Genomic DNA, 18,583 nt, shown 5'->3' with positions numbered 1-18,583 from the left:
CACGTAACATGGATTGATTAATTACATGATGATCGTTACCACTGGGATGTTAATTTACCTCCTTGACTGCCTGCTGCGTGGCGAAAAACGCTCTGCATCCTTTCCAACGACAAGTGACCGTCTCCAGGTTGGAATTGGTGTGATCTCGAACGAGGTGCTGGACCAGGTGCTCAGTCATGCCGAAAATCAGACAGCAATTTTGCCACTGGCATGTACACAAAAAATAATCGATAAAAATCACCATTCCAGATCGTAAAGGTGGTTCTTTCTTACCCAACAGCGGTAATTCTTCATCAGGTTGAGTTTCACAGCTTGAACGCTTCCATCGTAACAACCCGTGTAGATCTGTATGAAACGAGCGAGACGATGAAGCCAAACGATGGCGAACCCATGGCAGTCGGCCATTTTTAAGGTCCACCTACCACGCTCTTGTGGACGGCCATGCACATCACCATGTCACTGTGACCGCCGTACACCTGCAAGCGGTCGTGGGTCTACATAGCAACATGAACAGAATTGACAGGTAAGATGCATTGACACCACCTTGTGATGTACAGTTTACGGTCATTTTCAACTCCAAAAATATAACACTGTTAAATAAGTACACAAAAAATGATAGCATTAAAAGTTTGGTATTAAATGTTTCAGAGTTGATTTCAACAAGCCAAAGTGTATTTTTAACATTGTCTGATTTAAGTGGAGGTCATTGTTGGAGTTATTTGATAGAAATAATTTATTTGGTGTTAAACCCCCTCCGTGAGCCGGCACCTTAACGTGGTGGAGGGGTTTGCGTGTCCCAATGATCCTAGGAGCTATGTTGTCTGGGGCTTTATGCCCCTGGCAGGGTCACCCATGGCAAACGGGTCCTAGGTGAGGGGCCAGACTAAGCACGGCTCAGAAGACCCCTGATGATGATGACCAAAAATGGATCATGGTTTCCCTTGCCCGGACGCGGGTCACCGGGGCCCCCCTCTGGAGCCAGGCCTGGAGGCGGGGCTCGCTGGCGAGCGCCTGGTGGCTGTGCCCGGCCGGGCCCCATGGGTGCAGGCCCGGCCGGGCACAGCCCGAAGAGGCAACGTGGGTCCCCCTTCCCACGGGCTCACCACCGGTGGGAGGGGCCAAAGGGGTCGGGTGCAGTGCAGGCTGGGTGGCAGCCAAGGGAGGAGACCTTGGCGGACCGACCCCCGGCTACAGAAGCTGGCTCTTGGGACATGGAATGTCACCTCTCTGGCAGGGAAGGAGCCCGAGCTGGTGTGCGAGGCCGAGAAGTTTTGATTTAATTGATTTTTTGAAGTTCCGACTAGACATAGTCGGACTCGCCTCCACACACAGCTTGGGCTCTGGTACCAGTCCTCTTGAGAGGGGTTGGACTCTCTTCCACTCTGGAGTTGCCCACGGTGTGAGGCGCAGAGCAGGTGTGGGCATACTTATTGCCTCCCGGCTCAGCGCCTGTACGTTGGGGTTTACCCCGGTGGACGAGAGGGTAGCCTCCCTCCGCCTTCGGGTGGGGGGACGGGTCCTGACTGTTGTTTGTGCATATGCACCAAACAGCAGCTCAGAGTACCCACCCTTTTTGGAGTCCTTGGAGGGTGTGCTGGAGAGCGCTCCCTCTGGGGACTCCCTCGTCCTGCTGGGGGACTTCAACACTCACGTGGGGAATGACAGTGAGACCTGGAGGGGCGTGATTGGGAGGAACGGCCCCCCTGATCGGAACCCGAGCGGTGTTCTGTTATTGGACTTCTGTGCTCGTCACGGTTTGTCCATAACGAACACCATGTTCAAGCATAAGGGTGTCCATATGTGCACTTGGCACCAGGACACCCTAGGCCGCGGTTCGATGATCGACTTTGTAGTCGTGTCATCGGATTTGCGGCCGCATGTTTTGGACACTCGGGTGAAGAGAGGGGCGGAGCTATCAACTGATCACCACCTGGTGGTGTGTTGGCTCCGATGGTGGGGGAAGATGCCGGTCCGACCAGGAAGACCCAAACGTATTGTGAGGGTTTGCTGGGAACGTCTGGCGGAATCCCCTGTCAGAAAGAGTTTCAATGCCCACCTCCGGCAGAGCTTTTCCATTGTCTCGGGGGAGGCGGGGGACATTGAGTCCGAATGGGCCATGTTCCGCGCCTCCATTGTTGAGGCGGCCGATCGGAGCTGTGGCCATAAGGTGGTCGGTGCCTGTCGCGGCGGCAATCTTCGAAGGGATCCCGTCAAGCTGAAGAAGGAGTCCTATCGGGCCTTTTTGGCCTGTCGGACTCCGGAGGCAGCTGACAGGTACCGGATGGCCAAGCGGAACGCGGCTTCGGCGGTTGCTGAGGCAAAAACTCGGACATGGGAGGAGTTCGGTGAGGCCATGGAAAACGACTTCCGGACGGCTTCAAGGAAATTCTGGTCCACCATCCGGCGTCTCGGGAGGGGAAAGCAGTGCACCATTAATACTGTGTATAGTGGCGATGGGGTGCTGCTGACCTCGACTCGGGACGTCGTGAAGCGGTGGGGGGAATACTTCGAAGACCTCCTCAATTCCACCAACACGTCTCCTTTTGAGGAAGCAGAGTCTGGGTACTCTGGGGTGGGCTCTCCTATCTCTGGGGTCGAAGTCACTGAGGTGGTTGGAAAGCTCCTCGGTGGCAGGGCCCCGGGGGTGGATGAGATCCGCCCGGAGTTCCTAAAGACTCTGGATGTTGTGGGGCTGTCGTGGTTGACACGCCTCTACAACATCGCGTGGACATCGGGGACAGTGCCTCTGGATTGGCAGACCGGGGTGGTGGTCCCCCTTTTTAAGAAGGGGGACGGGAGGGTGTGTTCCAACTACAGAGGGATCACACTCCTCAGCCTCCCTGGTAAGGTCTATTCAGGGATGCTGGAGAGGAGGGTCCGTCGGGAGGTCGAATCTCGGATTCAGGAGGAGCAGTGTGGTTTTCGTCCTGGCCGTGGAACAGTGGACCAGCTCTATACTCTCCGCAGGATCCTCGAGGGTGCGTGGGAGTTCGCTCATCCAGTTCACATGTGTTTTGTGGATTTGGAGAAGGCGTTCGACCGTGTCCCTCGGGGAGTTCTGTGGGGGGTGCTTCGGGAATACGGGGTGCCGGGCCCCTTGATACGGGCTGTTCGGTCCCTGTACGACCGTCGCCAGAGTTTGGTCCGCATTGCCGGATTCGTCGGATTCGTTTCCGGTGAGGGTTGGACTCCGCCAAGGTTGCCCTTTGTCTCCGATTCTGTTCATAACTTTTAAAGACAGAATTTCTAGGCGCAGCCAAGGCGTGGAGGGGTTCCGGTTTGGTGGCCTCAGCATTGCATCTCTGCTCTTTGCAGATGATGTGGTGCTGTTGGCTTCATCAAGCCGGGGCCTCCAGCTCTCACTGGAGCGGTTCGCAGCCGAGTGTGAAGCGGCTGGGATGAGGATCAGCACCTCCAAATCCGAGACCATGGTCCTCAGTCGGAAAAGGGTGGAGTGTCGTCTTCAGGTCGGGGATGAGATCCTGCCCCAAGTGGAGGAGTTCAAGTATCTTGGGGTCTTGTTCACGAGTGAGGGTAGGATGGAGCGGGAGATCGACAGGCGGATCGGTGCAGCGTCTGCAGTGATGCGGACTCTGTATCGGTCCGTCGTGGTGAAGAAAGAGCTGAGCCAAAAGGCAAAGCTCTCAATTTACCGGTCGATCTACGTTCCAACCCTCACCTATGGTCACGAGCTGTGGGTCGTGACCGAAAGAACGAGATCCCGGATACAAGCGGCCGAAATGAGTTTCCTCCGCAGGGTGTCCGGGCTCTCCCTTAGAGATAGGGTGAGAAGCTCGGTCATCCGGGAGGGACTCAGAGTCGAGCCGCTGCTCCTCCGCGTTGAGCGGAGCCAGCTGAGGTGGCTCGGGCATCTGGTTCGGATGCCTCCTGGACGCCTCCCTGGGGAGGTGTTCCGGGCATGTCCCTCTGGCGGGAGGCCCCGGGGACTACCCAGGACACGCTGGAGAGACTATGTCTCTCGGCTGGCCTGGGAACGCCTTGGGATCCCGCCGGAGGAGCTGGTTGAAGTGGCTGGGGAGAGGGAAGTCTGGGTTTCCCTCCTGAAGCTGCTGCCCCCGCGACCCGACCCCGGATAAGCGGAAGAAGATGGATGGATGGATGGATGGATGGACTAACTCTGCAGAAAGTTCATCAAATGAAGCTCCGCCCACTTGATTAGAACTGCTCTGTTGCAAAGGTTTCTGGGATACAATCTGATAATGTAATAAGGTAAAATGTTGTGACAATATTCCATTAGGATTTTTTATTATTATTTTATTGGTAAAATTATTATTGTTTTTTTTTGTTTGTTTTTTTTTTACATTTTTGATCGAGGAAATGTTTACTGCATTACTTTTGAGTAAATTTAAAGTTTCTTTCAGGCCACAATTTTTTTTTTTTTTTAATGTTGCGATTAATGACCGCCCCTTACTTGGAAAGTCTGTACTGGGGGAATTCCAGGCGCAATGCAGCAGATACATCCACGTCAAATTTTAGCAGTAATAAATTTAATAGTAACACATATATTTGTGGAGACTGGCATCAAGTTGTATTTTACAATTTTAAAAATGTGCAGTATTTCATGTTACTTCATGTTAAAGATTAGATAGCTCTTAATATGAAAAGAAAAACGTACAGAGCTATCACCGTCTTACAAATGTAATTATGCCATCTAGTGGCAGAAAAATAGCCAACACCTCGGTATCGCACTAGTTTTTACAGCACACTACATATTTTTTAATTTTAACTCAATTGTATTAATTATTGTGAAATTGCTGTATCAATGACTAAACGATGCAGCAATATTTCCATTAGGTTAATATTTTTTCCACTTTTACGTTAACAAGAAGCTCTAGCTGCGATTGGTTGGCAACCGGTCCAGGGTGTCCCCCCGCCTACTGCCCAGAGCCAGCTGAGATAGGCGCCAGCAGCCCCCGCGACCCTTGTGAGGAATAAGCGGTCAAGAAAATGGATGGATGGAAGAAGCTCTAGCACAGTTCTCACCTTACCACAAAATCAATATTCAGCTATATATGAAAATTATGTCAAAGTAAACTACATGGCTAAAAGAGGAAAGAAATTAACTTGGCTGTGCATAAGACGCATGCAAGACATCTCTATTGCAGAGGGAAACAAATACTAAGAATAAATGAAACCTACCCTGAGTTCGTAAACTCGAACCAGCTTGTCCAGGCAGCCGGTCACCATCACGTTCCCCAAGATGACGATTGAGGTGACGGCGTGACCGTGACCCTTGAAGATCTGCATCAACTGACCCGTCTAAAGGACAGAAAAGAGGAACAGGACAGCCTTATAATATAGCTAAGTTTCATCATTATTCGCAAATCTGTTTAGAACTGTGGAGAAATGAGCTTGTTTTAACATGGCCCTGGTTGATCTCTTATACTCTGCTGCCACCTGCTGGCCGTTTTTGTAATAACTACCGTTGCTTCAACCATTCTATTCAGTTCAGAGGCTGCAACAAAGCCTTCTGTACACTCTAGCATAAAAAAAAAAATATATATATATATATATATATATAAAGAACATATAAATACGTCTTTGGGACATTTAAAACATTTAAAATAGAACGTATTTTTACGTTTTTGGGAACAAATGAGTTAATAATAAGAAAAATAATGATTTTTTTTTTTTTTTTTTTTTTTTTTAAATCAGCTCCACTTACATGGATGTTGTGAGCATGAATCGACGTGTCACTGGAGCCGCTGAACACCATTTCCTTCACCACCTGGTAGAATCCAAACACAAATAAACTCAAGTCCTCTTGCCCAAAGTGACCTTTAATAAGCCCAAGCGGCATAAAAAAAAAAATGGATGCATGGATCATTCTCAGCGATCTGTCCCCTCACCTTCATACAGAGCACAGTCTTGGTGTGGCCTTCCAGCGAGCGCAGCAGCAAACCGTTCTTGGCGTCCCGCACGCTGATGGTGCTGTCGTAGGAGCCGACCAGCAGCACACGACGGGCTCCTTCCTGCGACGTGCCAAGGCAGCTTACCCCGCGGGGGCCGTGGCACTCAAACATGTCCAGTGGCTTTAAAGTCTAGCATCAAGAAGGTTGATATTGTTCAAAAAAATATGCTGTAAAATTGAGATATACATGTATTGTCATTCTGCACTTAACTCATAATTCGAAAGGCTTGTTTATGATAGTTTACCTTTACATCATAGGTGGCCACTGACCCACTGGCAAGGCCAACATACAAATTGTTCCACGCAATGTGTAAACACAGCACTCGGTCATGAAGTGAGATGGTCTCCACACACTTTTTAGACTGGCGGCAAGAGCGAGAAAAAAAAACAAACAGCATTTTGAAATAGATGTTGATTTGCATCTCCTGATGTTTTGTACCTTGATGCTATAGACGCGAACAGTCTGGTCACTGGAGCCGGTGTAAAGTCTGGCTGGCATGTTTGGGCAGGAGGAGACCAGCAGACTGTTGATTTTGTTTGTGTGGCCCTCAAACACTCCTTGGCATTCGCGGGTCTGTCGGAGGGGAATTGGAATCATTTCAGATGATCAGTGGAGAAAAGTGATGATAGAATATGCAAATACAGTATATTAGCAGTACATTTACATTGTCATTACTTTAAGTTTAAATATGCAATATAACTATTAGTCATTTTACACTTCCCACTATGGAAGATACATTTATTACCATAAGCAAACATGCCACATCTAAACATTCATTTTTTTCTTGTTTAACTCTTTGACCACCAAAAACGTTGAATAGCGATTGCTAAAATCACTACATATGCTGCCATATACGTAAAGTGATGTCAACAAGTATTTATTTATTTATTTTTTATCAGTACTCTTCTGGCACGCTGCCTGTTCAATAGGGTTGTGAAATAAATAAATAAAAAAACACCTACTAACTATGGCCAGCAGATGGCAGCATTGTATCTCTTTTCAATGGGCTGCCAGTGTATGAAATTACAATGAAGTATGACAGAACCTGAGGAAATTGAACGTTTTGAAGGTTGACGTGAATGATCAAAGCCTTTGCCACATTAAACCTAATTCACAGAGCACCACTAAACAAAAAATATTAGTGTCAAAGTTACTGTTGTGGATAAAATGTTTTGCTTTTTTTTGCAATTTTTTTTGCAATTTTTGCTTGTCACTCAATTGACCTATTTTCAAATGGTGATTACTAAAGAACGGAATAAGGTAGAAACATACTTTTTTTTTTTTTCTATTGAAAGAATGGAATGTGATCTTTCATGTGGTACCCACGCTGTATATGTAGTAAAAGAACAATATTTTGTTTGCTATGAAAGATTACTTAAAATGTTCAAAATCGGCTGACACGGTGGGGTTTTTGTTTGTTTTTTTGTGTGGCAGCAAGAGTTAAAAGGTGAAGTCAACCCAAAAATGTTCTTTACAATACATTCTATGCATCTCCACTACTCTAAAAACGGTATTCTACATTTGTGGAATATGAATTAAGTTACCCGTTTTTAATCCATCTCAGGGAGGCGGCCATTTTGCCACTTGCTGTCGACCGAAAATGACATCACAGTTGCTCACGGAACAGCTAACGACCAATCTTGGCTCACCTGCTGTCTGAGTTTGGTCATGTGACATTGGCAAGCTGTGCTGTGATTGGTCGTTACCAAAGCTCTGAGCAACTGTGATGTCATTATCAGGTGACGTCATAAGTGGCAGTACAAGACAAAATGGCCGCCTCTGAGCTGGGTAAAAACACAATATTATAAATATTCAAGTGTGAAAATAGCTGCTGTGACAATTTAATATCTATCATATAATAGATCAAATATCCATCTATCCATCCATTCATACCACCAGACTGTAAGCCCGCGCCGTGTTGTCGCCTGAGCATGTGTACAAGGAGCCTTCGTGGACTTGCAGGTCGTGAACGGGGCCCGTGTGGCCCAAGAAGGCTCCCAAAGCTGGCTCCTCCTCTTCCTCCTTTTTCTTGTCTCCAACAACCTTAACAGCCTCTGAAATAAAATTAAAACGCTGTTAACAAAATAAACCATTAGGATTGGAAAGACAATTTTTTAGTGTAGGGCCCCATAGTAATTCATAGTGGACCCCCATTGGTATTATTATCGTCAATGAAAATTAACTAAAATTGAAAATAAAAATGTACAATAAAATAAAATAAAAAAAAAGTGGTATCAGACAACCATAACGGTTTAAAAAAATTAAAAAAAAAGACATTAAGCTAAACTAACTTCAAATATTTTACACAAGAAAGAAACATGCTACCCACCTTGTGGAGAAGTGGCTTCACTTTCAAATTCAACACTGATTGGCGCAGTTTTTCTAAGCAAAGAAAGAGGACACATTTCAAAACGGAATATTTCGGCATTAATATATCCATTTGAAAACCGCAAGCTCACATTTTCAAAGGGTTCTGCTGACTAGTCTGCGCACTTGAAGTGTTGGAAGGGACCTCTTGTGGACCTGGCTCCTTGGAAGGCGTATCAGGAGAATCCTCATTTTCGGACTCATCAATGTTGATCACCACCGATTTGGGCTCCACCACCTCCACCAAGTCAGCGTTCTCATCAACTTTGACATCTGTTTCAGCAGATGTGTTTAGATCTCCTCCAAAGAGAGGTTTCACATCATTTCCTGTAACAGTTTCCATCGCGAGATCTTCTTCAACTTTCTCAACCTTTGTATCCATGCTGACAATGTTCTTTTTGGAAAAGCTCTCAATTTGCTTTTTCATGCAGACTTTATTTTCTTGCTCCTGCTGTGCACTGAGTGAACTGGCTGGATTGGATGGTTTTGGATCCTCTGCTGCTGTGGGAGGTGGGAGAGGCGAGGGGACCGTTCGGACTTGTGGACTCAGCTCACTGGAGGGTGGCAGGATCGCGGCTTCTTTTTTGATCATCATTATCGTGGGGCTTGTAGCCAGCAAGGTCGGGTGAGGCTGGCTGGTGGAAGGCGTCGGCTCGGGACTTTGGTGGATGTTGGTCGGGGGGACAAGAACTTTCGGGGAAGACCTGGAGGAAGGACTCGGCTCAATGACATCTGCAGATGCTGCTGTTGACGTCGTTGGATCCTGCTCCACATTAGACTTTCCGGCATACACTTCTGGGAAAGATCAGAACAAGGCCCAAATATGGTCAATATGCTCAATAGGGTTTTTTTTTGTTTTTTTCTTGACTGTCAACCAACCTTAAAAGTTGTAAACAGTTTAATATGCAATACATTAACTCTACCTGAAACCACAGGAGCCTTGCATCATTATTTCTACTCAAGAATAAAAGATTCTTTTGTTTTGTTTTTTTCCAAAAACAAGACTATGTGTCCATACCATTCTAGTCCATGACTGCATAATGAAACAGCACTTTTTTAGCTAAATAAATTAGCGTTGTATTTAAGTTGGTAAGGAACAATATTTAATATCAATACAGTGCAAATTACAACACCAACTTTATCAATGCTGTGTTTACAAATTCAAGCATTTTTTTTTCATGTTTGTTTATTAATTGTTGGGATTGCCAGCCCAGCCATCAAGTGTTAAATTAATCAAGTAAATATTTTGTTACATGTTCACTTCTAAAAATCAATCCAGGTCCCAGGGTGACAACAGTTGAGTACTATATTACTCTGATCTAGAAATAGATTGATAAGTGTTTTTGCAAGGCCGATTCCTAGACCAATTATTCGTAAACATGGAGGCCGGTGGCCAATATTCGGAGCTAATATTCATTTACAGTAAATGGGAAAATATTGGCATCAAAATAAAATAAAAAAAATTTAAGCCTATGTCTACTGAACAACTTTTCGGATTTGTAAAATGCTTAATATATAATATAAATACACTGGTTTATTAAAAAAAAATAATAATCCTAGAGACACCACACATCTTTGAACAAAGAAAAGGTGCACAGCATTCCAGGGGACAGCAGCAACTGTAAATGTGAATTCATATTTTGTTGAAATTTCAAATGTATCTATCATCGGCCATCAGATTTTTATTTTTTTTTTCCAAAAGGTCGATCCCGATATTTGTCAAAATGCTCTACTCCCTACTCTGGCCCATGTTTAGTTTGATACACACCACATCACCAAACAACACAGTGACGACTTGTCAATCTTCAAATCGGCTGATTCTGTTGAACCACAGTTCAAAACAATATCTGATTTTGATTATTCAGTTTTCATTATTTTTGTATTTATTAATAATTTTGTCAGATTGAAATTATTTATGTGTCCATTGTGGGTTTTTCTTTCATTACCAGTGTGGTACCAACAAGTTTGACAATACAGAATTAAAGTGTAAAAACCATGCCTAATAGGTTTATTGAATAAGTACTGTACCTTGCATGCTCTGTAGTATCTCAATACGCTGGGCTCTCAGACTGTCCACCTCCGCAGTGCACTAAAACGAAATAAAGGCATTGCAAACTTTCCTCTCACGGCGTTCTTAAGTCAACAGTCACGTTTCATTGTTGCTGGTGGTACCTGCCGCCTTAACAACAACAGTCTTTGTACTTCGGTGTAGGCTGCCTGTAAGGCATTGCGGGCGAGGACCAGAGACTTATCCACATTCTGCAGCGATTGACTCAGCTCTTCTTCCCTGAGTGACACCGTCAAAAGCTTGTCCATTGGGTCCTGGTCTATAGAGGGAAAGGGAAGTTTTAGCATTAGCATTTTAGCATGGGAGCTATGGGATTACTAGTAGTTGTAGTGTAGTGTAGTGGTTCTTCACTTCAAATTTCACTTCAAATTTCAATCAGGAAGAGTTCGGTGCATAGGAAACTGGTGGAGTTCAATACCTCCAACCACTTTAAGAACCACTGTTGTAGTGCATGAAAGATAAGGATTACCAGTGGTGAACTTAATTTTTCTCCTTTTGACAACAGCCTCCATATCAGGGACGTCATTTTCCTGCAGGAACAAACAGAAATTGTCTTCAATGCACAGTGTACCCTCCAAAACTGAGGTTCACCACTCTAAAAATCAACTCACTTGTAGTTGTTGGTGTTTCCTCTTGTTGGCGCTACTATTCTCACTCTCAGGTTCCGCCTTTCCCGATGTTGACGCCACTGAGGGACCACAGACTTTCCCTGGTTGCAAAGAGGCTCCCTGATCAGGCACTCGTGACGTCGACGGGCTCTCTCCGGAAGACGCGCTCGCTGTCGTGCCGTTGCCGGGCGGACGAGGTGCGGACGGGATGCAAGATGGAGGAGGGGATGGAAGGAAAGGAGGAGGGGCCACGTGTGCGTTGGAGAGCGACTCCCAGTGGAAGCCTTCTGAGAGCATCAGGTCCTCATCGACTCCCAGGTCAAATGTGGTTTTGTTATTTAGAGCGGTCGCCAAGTCAATTCCAAACCTGAGGGCAAAGACAACATAGGATGATGGTTTAGGAAAATACCTCGACCTTTAAAGCTTTCAAAGGAATCCACGGAAGACAGTTTTTGTTCTTCAATTAGATATTCCATGTTTTTTTTCCTCTAACTACTTCTACATTTCTCAACGAATTCAATCGAGTCCAACTTCAACATATTTTCCTCATTCCAGGTCATTTTATATTTATTCCATTGCACCACATTCTGCTACCTATCGAATATTTTTAGACTAATCGGATTCATTTTAATTTTGCATTAAAATGTATTACAAAAAGCATTTTCCCTGATTACTGTTTATTAACCAGTAATTGGTGTTTATTTCGTACTTCGTATTCTTATAGTGATTAAATAAAAAAAAAGGGAGCTTCATGTACTGAATTTGATTAATTGTCCACCCGGATACCTTTCAATGTTAGCACAAAATCTTCTAGCAATCTGACAGGAAGCATAAAAATGTCAGGAAAAGCCCACAAGAACATTTGAAATTTATTTGGCATTAATTAGACAGCCTTTAAATGGCAAGTGAGCGCTGACTCCCATTTATCATGAGTTTGCATGTAATTGGTTACTTAACTCATTAACACCCAAAAACGTATAAATATGTTTTTTAATACTTTGTACTGCACTCCCGAAAATGTTTTTATACATTTGACATGAAGAGATGGCTGAAAGAAATTGCAGTTATTACAAAAAACGGCCAGCAGGTGGCAGCAAAGTACAAGAGATCAGCCAGGGCCATGTTGCAACAAGCTCTTTTTGCCAATGTTTTCACCAGGAATCTGAATATTGATGAAACGTAGCTATATTCTAATGCTAATTGTTGCAAAACTGAAACAGATACAAATATATTTTTTTTTCCTGATGAAAGAAGAGACTAATCTTTTTTTTCTATAGTTCCATGTTTTATAGCAATAGAACAGAACATTCTGCGGATCTCGCAAAATCAGTCAAAATCCAGTAAAACAGCCGGTAGTGAAGGTTGCTTCCGTGAAAATGGCTGGGAGTGAATGAGCAAACTTGTCATTGTTAACCACCTCTCTGTTGTACAAGTTATAGGTCACATGAAAGTTGTAAAATTTATTAACCCAGAATATGACAAAATAAAAAGCATTGATGATAACGCTCTCACCTGGGCATTCCTTCTTTCCTCTTCTGCTTGCTCTCATTGAACATCACCCTCCAGTTTTTCTTAGACTTGGGCTCGATTGAAGCAGGAGTCTTCGGAGTCATCTTCGGGCTCAACTTTGGGCATTCCTTTTCCACACCTTCCTGCCCTGACTTTTGAGCGGCCGCTGCTTTGTGAGCGATCCGAACTTTTGTTTTGGCGCCGAGCTGCTGACCGGATTGGATGCTGGTCGAGGGCCTGGGTGCGTTATGTTCATATGTGACGCTATTGCCAGATTTGTCGCCACCAGCCGGAGCGTTCTTTTCGAGGGTCTCCGGCGGCTCAGACGGCGGCGGCGCCGACTCCGCGCTTTGCTTCCGGGCTTCCCGATCCGCCCTGCAAGGCTCGCGCATACCCAGCGCTCGTCTAATTTCCCGAAGCATGCTGCTGACGTCCATATCTTGGACGGGAGCAGGCTTCGGCTGCGCATTTGAGGCAATCACGCTTTGCTTTGGGTCAGACTGCGCACGACGCTCATCCTGGGTGAAGATGACGCTTCCGTGAGTCGGGAGCTGATCACTTGTGAAGTCGGCCAGCTCCTCACTCTGGTACTTGTAATTGCTAAAATGGTCCACCGAGGACCACTGGGACTGCTGCGGGGCGTCGCGTGTTTGACTGTTGTGTTGGGATACGTTGTTTTTAGCAGTTAAGTGCGGATCCGCAAGCTGATTGTGATCCTTGTTTAGGAAGACAGCAGTGTGGTTGCTTTTTTGCTGAGGCCCCAGCACCTGCTGTTTGGATGTATTCGGACCAGCAACATGACGCATCATCTGTTGTAGTCCAGTAGGTGCCTGTTGCCCAGCCTGGTTCTGGCCAGCCTCTTTCTCTCGAGCCGCTTTCTGTCTAGCCCGCGTTTCATTTGCTTTCTCCTCTCTCCCCTGTTTCTTGACTGCAAGTAGTCTCCGTTTCTTTTTCAGCTTTTGTGCATCTTTTTTCCTGTCAAGTAAAACAGGCACATGAACTCAAGTGTACTTAAATCAAAACAAAAAATGTCAAACAGTTAAATTCATACTTCTCCTTCTTCAGCTCCTTGTTTCTCTTAAGGAGACCCTTGATCATGTCTTGGCTGAGAGTGTTGTGAAGCGATATGGGTTTTACTTTACTCTGACTCAGGTTCTTTAAATTGGTTTGATGTTGAATGGTGGTGATGTGTTGAGCGTACTGGTTAATACCCATGGAGGAGATCTGACACGCCTGGCAATCGTGATAATGACCACTGTGGGGGAAAAAAAAGATGCAAGATTCAACAATCCATAAGACATAAGATTTATTAAACTTTAATCTCTATACTAACTCCAAAGTACAGAGGCAGACGTGCTAAATTACAACTAAATATTACTCACTCGCCCAGCAATGATTCCAGCTCTCTGTGGTGCCCCAGACTATGCATATGCTGGTGCATTATCTACAAGTGACACATACACATCATTTGCCAACTACATTTAACAACAAAACAAAAAAGTAACCTATAATTGATTAAAATTGACACTTACAGCTTTCATTTGCATCTCTCGACACAAAATGCAGTAATAACTTTTAGGCTTCTTTTTCTTTGCCTGGGACCGATTGCCCATCGCATGATAATATCCAAATGTTGCCATGTCTGCAAAAGAATCCATGAAATTAAGCAGTGGAGGGCTATGCATTTGGTACCAAAAACATGCACAGTAATACACCCTATTCACTTTGGTATTGATGCTGATTATTAAATGTATTGTGTGCTGATTGCTACGACAATGCTTTGCGAGTCAAACCTGCCTGTATCATCTTTAGTTCTGACAAACCAAACAGCAGCAGATGGACAAAGTTGCTAGTTGGCACTGTGAGGCCAATTTAGGCATGCACGACAGATGTTTTTAGTAGACTTGACTGACAACGAGAATAGATTCTTGGGGGTGACAGCATACAAGTCCATGAAACAAATATAATTTATATTGTAAATCATGTCACCCTTGTAATTCATTTGAATTAAACACGTCCAGCGCGCGTCGAGGCCTGTAATCCTAACTCAGTAGCTATAAATTCCTGACTGACTGATTAACTGACTGAATGAGGGGGGTGACACTTTGAGAATTTCTACTGATACTTTGCGACAACCAAATTCTCATTATGATTCAATATTTAACAAACACGAAACGTCAACAACGTGTTAGTGCGCCAGCTGTAGACTCACCAGCCGACAACCGTCCAAGTGCACTTGCCTAAATTAAACAGCTGCAAATACAGGCAAACAAAGTAAGCACTCAAACAATTATACTTACCGAAATCTTTTATCTTTTATCAAAGCAATCAACCGAAATTCTATATGAAGGTTCACATGGCCATGAGCGCGATCACTCAGAGGCCGCCATGATAATTGACGTCACTTAGTCGCCCCACCCTCGGTCATTTTTTTTCACCCACATAGAAATACATTTAAATAAATACACATTCAAATAAATTTAAACAAAAAAAAAAACCAACATTTTAAATTCTGAGATAATGCGAGGTTTTGTTTTGTTTTCGTAGTAAAGACTGTTATTCCGGAAGTTTTAACCCGGAAGTAAAATGATCACTTCATGTATCCAGTAGCTATTATATGCAGGCGTTGTCAACGTTGTTTACGGAAGACGCAAATTGCAAGTCTTTTCAAATACGACTCATTCTTCTTCTTGTTCTTTTTTTTTTTAATAAGTACAAGATGTGCAACGGCTGTGTGCAAAAAGAATACCCCGACCGGGTACGTTAAAATTCCAATTTTGTAAATACAAACGCACCAACTTCGGATCAGTAATGGGCACACATCTTGATTCAGCTGTTTAGAATAACTCACATTTATGCGTTTTTGTTTTTATTTAACCCCTGCTCAGGGAAGCATTTGTCTGGAGAATGGCTCCTATCTTATGAACTACCGGGGCTGTGCCCAATGTCATCACAGGGACTTCGTGATGATCTGTAATAAAGACGCAGAGGATGATGATGGAGAGGAGATTGTCACTTATGACCGTAAATCGTTTACATATATTGAATGCTTTGTTCCTTTACACTCTTTCTAATGTTTTTCCTGTGATACTTTATTCCCACCATTACAGAAAGCAATGAACACTGATGTATAATCATAAAACGTTTTTGTAATTAAAAAAAAAAAAATGTATTTTAACATTTCCACTTTTATAATCCTCTCACCAAAATATTGTTTTCTTCTAGACGTTTGTAAAAACTGTGACCATGTTATCGCCAGGCATGAATATACCTTCTCTGTTGTTGATGAATATCAGGTATGTGGGATTCATTTCATGTGCATTGTAGTTTTACCCTTCCAACAAACACTTTGACCACAAGTGTGAATGATTTTGTAAGCTCCAATTCAACTCTGACTCATGCGAACCATTTAAAGGAAATGTAACTGTGTTGTAATGTAAACATTGCAGCATCATACTTAGTGTCATGTACTGGGCTTGTTTTTGGTCACTGTCATTCATGTGCTTTCATATTGTATCATTTAGGAGTATACAATGCTTTGCATGCTGTGTGGAAAGGCAGAGGACTCCATCAGTGTGTTGCCAGATGACCCCCGCCAGACAGCCTCTCTCTTCTAGAACTCATAGCAGCAAATAAAGGAGACTGCAGATTGACAAGACTCTTACTGGATTGACATAAACAATGTCATAAAACTGAAAACAAACATGCAGTTGACTTCAAAGTTGTATATCATCTGATAAAGATTTTTTTTTATATACATTTTTAAGTCGAGTATTCCTGTATGTAACTGTACACCCACGTTTATAAACATCTTTTGATCACTGCACTGTAAATAAACATTGATTCAAGAATTTACATGAAATAAAAATATATTGACTTGTTTAAATATGTCTCATTTGCCAACCAACCAATTTGGTCTATTGGTAAAATACCATCAGATTTTTATTTTATTTTTTTGGTAATCAAGTGCTAGTTTGGCGTTATTGTAAGAGTGTTCTTAAGAGTTTGTTTCCTCTTATTAACTAAACTTAGTGATCAATCACTACTCTAAAACTTAAATGCAACAAAAATGAAATTGAATTTTGTTTTTACTTGTGGACATGTATTTTCAAAAGAAACTTGGTAAAAATACAGATACATATGCTGGCTGTACAAATGAATAATAAAAAAAAAAAAAGTACAATGACTCATGCACATTTACAACACTGAAGAATGAATGAGTGTGCTTATAAATACATTCTAATATGCTGATGCAGAGCTATTCATGGTTACTATTAAGTGCAGTATTCCTGACATTCACTGATCTTATAGCAAATGAATGTACCTATACAATACACATCTCTTATTTTGGTCTCATATTGGGCAGAAATGGCATATAGGGCAACATTAAAACACATTTAGCAAAATATTTGGAGATGTAGAATTGATGACAATGTTATTGGTGAGGCAAAAACAATATTGCTGTTTTACCTGTTAAATATGTGGGAATGCTTTCAGCATTCCTGCAATAAGCAGCTAAAATACTATGAAACGTTCAGAGCTGAACACAATCTGAAAGTCAAATTTTAAAAGTAACGTTTGGGGAATTCCCAACCACTTCACAAGGTTGTGGAACTTTTCCTCGCTACAAAAAAAAAAAAAAAAAAAGCCAAAGAAAATGCAATAATAAAATATAGCTACTTAGTGAGCTAATTCCCACAATATTTGCTGACATTGACTTTTCCGAGGTTCAACTTTGGAGATTCCACTGTGTGTGTGTGTGTATGTATGTATATATATATATATATATACACATATATATATATATATATATATATATATATATATATATATATATATGTGTGTGTGTGTGTGTGTATTTTTTTTCTCAAATTGGTATAACTTTTTTTTTCTTTCCAGCATTTACATTTTACAAACATAAATTCACTGTTTCTTCTACTAAATAGGTATGCTTGCACACCTTACCTAAAAATGGATGACTTTCCTTTATACATAGGCTATACATAGACAAAACACACTTACATGCTGCTGGCTTTAGGGTTGCAACCAGTACACAAAATTATACCCAGTGAAAATTTGGTTGGCTCTACAGAAGTGGGTAACTAGGACAGATTTGAGAAGTTGGAGTAGCGTTTAATGTAGCGATTTCTAAGATTTTTCCACCACCCCCACCCCCATTATTGGGCCTTATTTGTTTCTTTGTGTCAAACAAATGGGCCAATCTGGCACGTGAGGATATATCTGTTTCAAATTTTGCTTTGGATATATAAATCATCTTTTGGTGCATGTTATGCAAAGGTCTGTTAGTTAGTTGTGCCCCAGGTAAGTTAGAAGAAAATGTTTCACCAATGGACATGAAAGCAGGTAGTCATCTGTGCCATAACATGCATGAAAAACAGTGCTCGAGTTGAACAGGAAGGCAGCCATTTTGGGAAAACTCAGGAGGAACTCTACCCAAATAATTCCCAACTCCTACTGACATGGGCGTCGGATGTCAGCAAATCCAATTAATTCGAGCATTAGCCATGAAAAAGGCAACATGAGCACTAACTTCGAACTTTGCACCCCGGTTGCAACTATTTTCAAACATTCCTGAAGTCTACGTACACCATTACTCTCATGGATCAATTTAAGCTAATGTAGCAAATAAATAAATTTTTTTCTTACATACAGTACACATTCCATTGAGCACATACCGTATTTACACATGCGATCCAAAAAGAGTCTTTTCTGTTAATCACCGTTTCTGTTTCCTTGAGCCTTTACTCTCCTGGACCAAACCAGTTCCTGACGATTGGGGGACCAACGGACTCTGCCCGGACGACCTGGCTTGCAAGGGGCCGTGTCGGGGGGGAGGCGTAGATGACCCGGAGAAGCTAGACGGGGAGCGGCTGCGTCCCGCGGGCGGCGCCCTGCCGTCGCGAGGCTCCTGGCGGGACGGCGAGCAACTCAGCGAGCGCTGCAGGGCCGAAGAGCCGCAAGGGCGGGGCGGAGGTGGGCTGACGAGCGCGTCGCCACGGTCCTGCACCAGCTGGTTCAGACTGGACAAGGAGTCCGCGCGTACTCGCAACCGCCGCCGCCTCGAAAGAGAAAAGCCG

At 43.5% G+C, this 18,583-nt stretch overlaps 3 protein-coding genes across 7 annotated transcripts in view; 1 reads left to right on the top strand and 2 right to left on the bottom strand.

Moving 5' to 3' along the window:
* znf106b (zinc finger protein 106b) overlaps positions 1–15,442 on the bottom strand; it is a 15,976-nt gene extending 534 nt beyond the window's left edge. Inside the window, exons 1-20 of one of the 3 annotated variants that reach the window (XM_077510987.1) lie at positions 15,337–15,442; positions 14,018–14,127; positions 13,868–13,929; positions 13,537–13,740; positions 12,489–13,460; positions 10,980–11,343; positions 10,838–10,898; positions 10,473–10,627; positions 10,329–10,389; positions 8,393–9,095; positions 8,263–8,315; positions 7,827–7,987; positions 6,372–6,506; positions 6,178–6,294; positions 5,871–6,062; positions 5,687–5,749; positions 5,161–5,280; positions 423–494; positions 274–345; positions 59–205 (exon numbers count right to left, since the gene is read on the bottom strand). In XM_077510987.1, coding sequence (XP_077367113.1) covers positions 59–205; positions 274–345; positions 423–494; positions 5,161–5,280; positions 5,687–5,749; positions 5,871–6,062; positions 6,178–6,294; positions 6,372–6,506; positions 7,827–7,987; positions 8,263–8,315; positions 8,393–9,095; positions 10,329–10,389; positions 10,473–10,627; positions 10,838–10,898; positions 10,980–11,343; positions 12,489–13,460; positions 13,537–13,740; positions 13,868–13,929; positions 14,018–14,125 — 3,822 coding nt within the window. In that variant the 5' untranslated portion in view covers positions 14,126–14,127; positions 15,337–15,442. Of the gene's footprint in view, positions 1–58; positions 206–273; positions 346–422; positions 495–5,160; positions 5,281–5,686; positions 5,750–5,870; positions 6,063–6,177; positions 6,295–6,371; positions 6,507–7,826; positions 7,988–8,262; positions 8,316–8,392; positions 9,096–10,328; positions 10,390–10,472; positions 10,628–10,837; positions 10,899–10,979; positions 11,344–12,488; positions 13,461–13,536; positions 13,741–13,867; positions 13,930–14,017; positions 14,128–14,785; positions 14,933–15,280 lie in introns of those variants that run through there. The other 2 variants (XM_077510988.1, XM_077510986.1) reach the window with 2 other exon arrangements.
* Positions 15,080–16,371, top strand: churc1 (churchill domain containing 1). Its single transcript, XM_077511018.1, has 4 exons — positions 15,080–15,243; positions 15,374–15,509; positions 15,711–15,781; positions 16,010–16,371. The coding sequence occupies exons 1-4, from the start codon at positions 15,103–15,105 to the stop codon at positions 16,100–16,102; spliced, it is 441 nt and encodes a 146-aa protein (XP_077367144.1). The 5' UTR covers positions 15,080–15,102; the 3' UTR covers positions 16,103–16,371.
* Positions 16,208–18,583, bottom strand: part of ttbk2b (tau tubulin kinase 2b) — an 11,004-nt gene continuing 8,628 nt past the window's right edge. For all 3 annotated transcript variants that reach the window (XM_077510993.1, XM_077510992.1, XM_077510994.1), the window contains exon 15: positions 16,208–18,565. In XM_077510993.1, the coding sequence (XP_077367119.1) occupies positions 18,223–18,565 (343 nt within the window). In that variant the 3' untranslated portion in view covers positions 16,208–18,222. The remainder of the gene's footprint in view (positions 18,566–18,583) is intronic.

The sequence above is a fragment of the Festucalex cinctus genome, chromosome 21, assembly GCF_051991245.1.
Source record: "Festucalex cinctus isolate MCC-2025b chromosome 21, RoL_Fcin_1.0, whole genome shotgun sequence".
NCBI classification, from domain to species: Eukaryota; Metazoa; Chordata; class Actinopteri; order Syngnathiformes; family Syngnathidae; genus Festucalex; species Festucalex cinctus.
The sequence above is the reverse complement of the archived record's forward strand: the minus strand, read 5'-3'. Positions and strand labels throughout refer to the sequence as shown.

Excerpts from the sequence above, each read along its gene's own strand:
- churc1 (XM_077511018.1), top strand. The coding sequence starts at position 15,103 with ATGCAGGCGTTGTCAACGTTGTTTACGGAAGACGCAAATTGCAAGTCT. Across the intron at positions 15,244-15,373 it reads AAAAAGAATACCCCGACCGG|GGAAGCATTTGTCTGGAGAA; the intron begins GTACGTTAAAAT and ends ACCCCTGCTCAG. Across the intron at positions 15,510-15,710 it reads GGAGATTGTCACTTATGACC|ACGTTTGTAAAAACTGTGAC; the intron begins GTAAATCGTTTA and ends GTTTTCTTCTAG.